Source organism: Neophocaena asiaeorientalis, unplaced genomic scaffold, assembly GCF_003031525.2.
Source record: "Neophocaena asiaeorientalis asiaeorientalis breed wild unplaced genomic scaffold, Neophocaena_asiaeorientalis_V1.1 scaffold825, whole genome shotgun sequence".
Taxonomy (NCBI): domain Eukaryota; kingdom Metazoa; phylum Chordata; class Mammalia; order Artiodactyla; family Phocoenidae; genus Neophocaena; species Neophocaena asiaeorientalis.
The window spans coordinates 744,371-749,553 of record NW_020173937.1 but is presented as its reverse complement, the minus strand read 5'-3'; the positions used below and the strand labels follow the sequence as shown (position 1 = coordinate 749,553).

Below are 5,183 nucleotides of genomic sequence, written 5' to 3'. Positions count from 1 at the left end.
CCCCTCCTTCCCCCATCCATCGGAATCACTTCAGTCCACAGCAGGTGACAGCGAGCTGCAGGCCGTCCTGGCTGGCACTCTTGAAAATGCCCAGTGCTTGCTTCCTGGAGTTGCATCAGCCCCTTGTTTTTTCAATATCAGTGTCAGCGACTCTTACTGGAACGAGAGGTGACGTGTTCACGGTTCCTTGGCCTGACGTCCTCCTCGAGCCCCAGCACCCTGCGTGGGTTAGGAGCGGGCCACGGGGCTCAGTATGTCATGCTTATTCCCGTGGCACTGTGTTGACACAGGGTCCGTCCCACTTTTAACAGAAGGTCACTCAGAGGCCCCGGGCGGCCGGCTGGGACCAAAGGGCAGAGCCGTCTGTCCACGCAGCTCTAAAGTGAGGGTTTACACACCTCGTTGCCAGGGGCTGCCCCTCTGCCCAGGGAGCAGCGTCGTCCTTCTGCCTCCGCTGTCCCCCTTCGGACGCATGCTTCCATTTGGCTGGGAGCCCTGTGTCTATCGGTGCTGGGCTGGAGGGGTGGACATTTGTGGCCAGCTGCCCGGCGCTGGGGCCCCTGGTGACCCCCACCCGGCGTCCGTCTGAGCTTCCCGCCCTGGGCGGCTACGGACGTGCCGAAGCAGGTGGCGAGCGTGGTTAATGGCTGGCAACCCACAGTCCCCACTTCCCGCTTCCTGCATGGACGCCAGCCGCCGGGGGCCAAGGGTCGTGCTCGCCACCCCTGCCCGGCTGGAGAGGCAGGACCAGAGGGTCTCTGGGCGCCGGGCCTGGCCTGGAGCAGGGGCTCAGTGCTCTGCGGGCTGGGGGGGATCTCTGGGTCCCAGCTCCCTTTTCTGTGAAGACAGAGGCAGCTCCCTGACACCGCTTTAACACAAGCTTGTCACTGCCAGCCTTCAAAGTGTCGGCCTTGGGACAGCTGCCCCTCTGTCTGCACCCTGACTGCAAGGGGTGGGGGGACATGCAGGCATGCACTCTGCCCTTGCCCACGTGGTTCCCTCACTCCCTCTCTCCCAGGAGAAGGTGTGCTTCGGCCACACCGGATGGAACTGGGAACTGGTTCTGGATCCGCTCCCCTCTTGTCGAAACGCCACTTCACACGGAGCGGCGGCTGGGGTCCAGAGCCACAAGCGTGTGGCTTCGGCCTCCCGCTTCGCTCGTGGCACTTGCTGTATTTCTCCACAACGCACCTGCGCTCTCCCCCAATGGGAAATGCAGCGGCTACTCTTTGGGGACACAGGGCAGTAGAAGGAATGTTTACGTAGTTTATAACACCCGGAGGAAGCTTCTTCCCTGCCCGTGACCCGCACAGGGTGGCCCCCTCCCTGGCCTGGGCGCTCCTAGCACCCAGCATCGTGAAGAACTGTTCTCCCGGCCGGCCGATGGGTGTTGAGAGTTGCAGGTGTTGATTAAAAATGCCTTTCCCTCGTTTGCCTCGGCGCGGGTGGAGGCTGGGGTTCGTTTCCGGCTGAGGAAGCAGGTGCTGTGGCCCAGGCCCCCTGGGCAGCTTGCACAGTTGAAGCGGAAACCTGCGGGTGTCCGGCCCGCCTTTACGCACCGCCGGGAAGGGCAGGCTCCCCCAGCCGATACGTGTGGGTGGCGGGGACGTGCATAGGCCGCCCTCGACCTTGAGGGGGTCCTCACTGGGGCCTGGTCCTCTCTAGGTTGGAGCAAAACGTCTAACCCGCCAGAGGCTCCTGAGGACAACGACGGCTGGTCCAGTGCCGAGGAGCCGGTCAACTCCTCGGACGCAGAGGAGGAAGGGAGAGCAGGCCTCAGGAAGCTGGTAACCTTGGCTCCCACCTCATCCGCGGCACTGCTGGTCCCAGGGGCAGGGAGCCAGCAGTGCAGCTCAGGGGGCCGTGCCTCCTAGGGCTTAGGGAGGGACCTTCAGGTGCCAGGGCCCCATGGCTGCGTGCCCGCCCTCCTGTAGTTCTCACCAGACCACCTCACGGCGGACAGCGCACACCTCTGACCTGCCCCTCAGAGGAGCTTTCTTAAAGCTGCGTGTGTACCGCCATCTGTTTCAGAGAATCGCACTGTCTGAGGTACGGATTTGCTTCCTAAACAAAGTCCCGTTTTAGCGCGAGCAGCAGAGGAAACTATTCACATGTTAAGTCATCAGAGTCAGGACGGCAGCAACAGTTACTTGCTGCCCGCTCGGTGCTGCCCTGGTCCACACCTGGTTTATCGCAGCGAGCAAAGCACCCCAGAGCTGGAGGGGTAGACACAGGTAACTGGAGGAGAGCGCAGGGAGAGTCTCGGGTGGCCAGGGCAGCCTTTCCCGAGGAGGCCTGAGGGTGAGAAGAGCCGGCCAGGGCGTTGCGGGGCCAGTGGGGGAGCCTAGGCGGGCGGGCGGGGAGGCGGGCGGGCAGACCTGCTGGCAGGCAGACCTGCTGGCGGCATTCCGCTCGCGGTGCAGCAGGAGGGTGCCAGGTGCTGCGCAGGGTGTCCAGAGGGTGCAGCTGCTCCCGTGAGGGTAACGGACATTGGCCTGGCTTTCCCTGCTCCCAAGCCTGGTGGCGCGTGACCCCTGCACAGTTCAGGGGCTCCCAGTCATGTGTCTCGCTGCTCGTGAGGCCTCAGCCCCACAATCCAGCAGAATGGCCTCCCCTTCTCAGAGTCCGCGTCGCGCAGCAGCTCCGTCCACAGGTGTGCTGAGCACCTGCTGTGTCAGGCACTGAAGGCAAACAGGGGACAAGGTGGACAAGGATGCCCCCTCTCCTGGGGTGAAAGACTAGTAAAAGGCAGAGCGTGTGCCCTGAGAGCAGAGGCGTGACCCCGGAAGAGGCAACAGCAGGTGCAAAGGCCCTGCGACCGCAGGAGCCGGGTGTGGTGTGAGCACTGGGGCGCAGCCAAGGGCACCGCACAGGCTGGTCAGGTTTAGTGGTCGCCACGTGAGACCGAGCGTCTCCCTGGACGAGGAGACCTTCCCAATGTAAGGCCGTAGTCCCACCGGAAGCTCTGTGAACGGCAAGGCTCTCGTCCTTCCCGGGACGCTGGACGCTGGGCACCAGCAGCTGCGTGCCACGTGTGCCATGCGCCCTGCCGTCCCCTCCCCAGGTCCCCGGGAAGTACACCGTCACGGGGCTGGACGAGAAGGGGGGCCCCGACGCGCTGGTCCTGAGGAGCGGGGACGAGGTGGAGCTGGTGCAGGAGGGCGACGAGGGCCTCTGGTAAGACCGCCCGCGCGCCCCCGCGCAGCCCGCGCGCGCTGCCGCACCCTGACCGCGCCCTTTGCAGGTTCGTGCGGAACGTGAGCTCCGGCGGCGAGGGCTGGCTGCCAGCCCGCAACCTGTCCGCGCTCCTCGGCCAGCGCGGCGCCCCCGGTTGCCTGAGCAGCCCAGGTACGGGCCGCCGAGCTGCCCAGGCACTGCGGCGAAGGCGGGGCCGGGGGCGGGGCCGGGGCGGGGCCAGGACGCGCGGCAGCCGCTCGCCTGCTTGTCCGCAGAGTCCAGCGCGGGGTCCGCCCTGCTGAGCGCCTCGTCCAGCTGCAGCGAGACCTGCGCGGCCGCCCTCGCGGACCTGCAGGGGTAGCGCCGCGGCCACCCCGCCTGCGGCCCTGGGAGCTGGCCTCTGCTCGGGCCGGCGCGGCGTGGGGAGGAGCCGGCGCCCACAGAACCGCCCACGGAACCCCGGCGCCGCCGCGGCCCCAGACGAAGGTTCGGGAAGAGTCCGCCCTGCGGCCTCGGCGCCGGGACCGCGCGCGCGCGCCCCAGGGCGCAGGAAGAGCGCGGCACCGCGGCTTCCTCGGGGAGTCGGACGGACGGGGCTGCAGACGACAGGCCTCCGGTGCAGAAGGGCTCCCGGGGACTCCCCTTCGGCCTCGGCCGCAGCCGTTCCCCTTTGGTTTCTGACGTTTCTGGTCCGGTGCTTTCTGCAGGAACACGCGTTCTGTGGAGCTGCTTCCAAAAGAAGTGACCGATTCACTGACCCAGCGGCTTGGTGCGGGGGCAGGAGGCTAGTTTGTCTTATACACATTTTTTTTTTAAAGCAAGGATTAATTCTACGGCCATCTTTTTGGTGATACTTTGGCCTCTGATCTTTACCAAGAATCACTGTGTTTACGTGAAATGACAATTTCATACTGTATTTGATATAAAACTATTTTTTGTTACTGGGGTTTACATGGCGCTGAATGATTTGGGGGACACGCTCTCGTGGAAACAGCCCACCGGGTCACAGGTGAGTGGAAGGACACCCCTCGGTAGAATCAGGCAGCGTTTCTACAAACACAGGCAGTTAGAAACCAAGGAAATTCCTTCACCTGTGTAGGTTAATTTTCAAAGGAAAATGTGAACTATAAAGTATTAACCTTCTTTTCTACAGAAAAAACACGGGGGACTCGATTTTTTAACACTTCACTGAATTAGGGTATTTTTATTGTTTTTAAAGACTGTGTAAAGATGCAGTTTTTGCAGGTGTCACCTGAACCGATGCTGTCACAGGAGCCCAGGGAAAACCTGAGCTCCCGCCCCGCGCCCCCCCACCCCACCCCGGCCTGGCATGTCCTGTGTGGAGCTGTCCTGAGCACAGCAGAGTTTATCTTATTCAAATCAAGGCAGAACTGGAAAGAAAACTCTTCTGTTTTACTGTGTTTTGTGTTTCAGAAACAAATTCTGTTCCTTGGAAACGCTTCTTTCCGGGTCTGATTGCGGCAGATATTTTTATATGTGTGTATATATGTCGATGTGTGTACATACGTCCCCACTGTGAGGGGTGTATTTATAGCCTCCAAGCTGCTGGTGATGTGTCGCTCAACAGCCCCCCGAGCCCCAGGCCCCTGCAGCCCAGCCCACGGGCTCCCCGTCCTTGTGCAGGGCCAGGCCTCTCTGGAGTGTGTGGTGGACGGCGTACAAGCTCGGCAGCTTTTCTCCTGGTGTATAAGTTATTTGCAAAATGATGCTTCACATAATTTACTGAATAGATTGACTGTTCAGGCACCGTTCCTGCCATTCCCAGCCTGGGATTGGCCACCATTTTTGTGATCTCTTCCTCATAAAAGCACTTTAAAACCTCATGTTGCAGTCACGGTTCCTTTTTTTTTTTTAACTGCTGATGTAAGTGAAATTTAAAAATCCGAGTTCTTTATTGTATGGCTGGTGTTTGAATAAACATCAGCACCTCTTGCTGTCGGCCGTCCTCTGTAAAGGCACAGGATCTGGAACTGGGTGGCCCTCAC

The 5,183-nt window shown here is 61.5% G+C and overlaps 1 protein-coding gene across 1 annotated transcript in view; it reads left to right on the top strand.

Moving 5' to 3' along the window:
- MCF2L (MCF.2 cell line derived transforming sequence like) overlaps positions 1 to 5,021 on the top strand; it is an 83,914-nt gene extending 78,893 nt beyond the window's left edge. The window contains exons 29-32 of the mRNA XM_024752647.1: positions 1,666 to 1,787; positions 3,065 to 3,177; positions 3,245 to 3,348; positions 3,453 to 5,021. Of these exons, the coding sequence (XP_024608415.1) occupies positions 1,666 to 1,787; positions 3,065 to 3,177; positions 3,245 to 3,348; positions 3,453 to 3,538 (425 nt within the window). The 3' untranslated portion in view covers positions 3,539 to 5,021. The remainder of the gene's footprint in view (positions 1 to 1,665; positions 1,788 to 3,064; positions 3,178 to 3,244; positions 3,349 to 3,452) is intronic.
- The last annotated feature ends 162 nt before the right edge of the window (positions 5,022 to 5,183 follow it).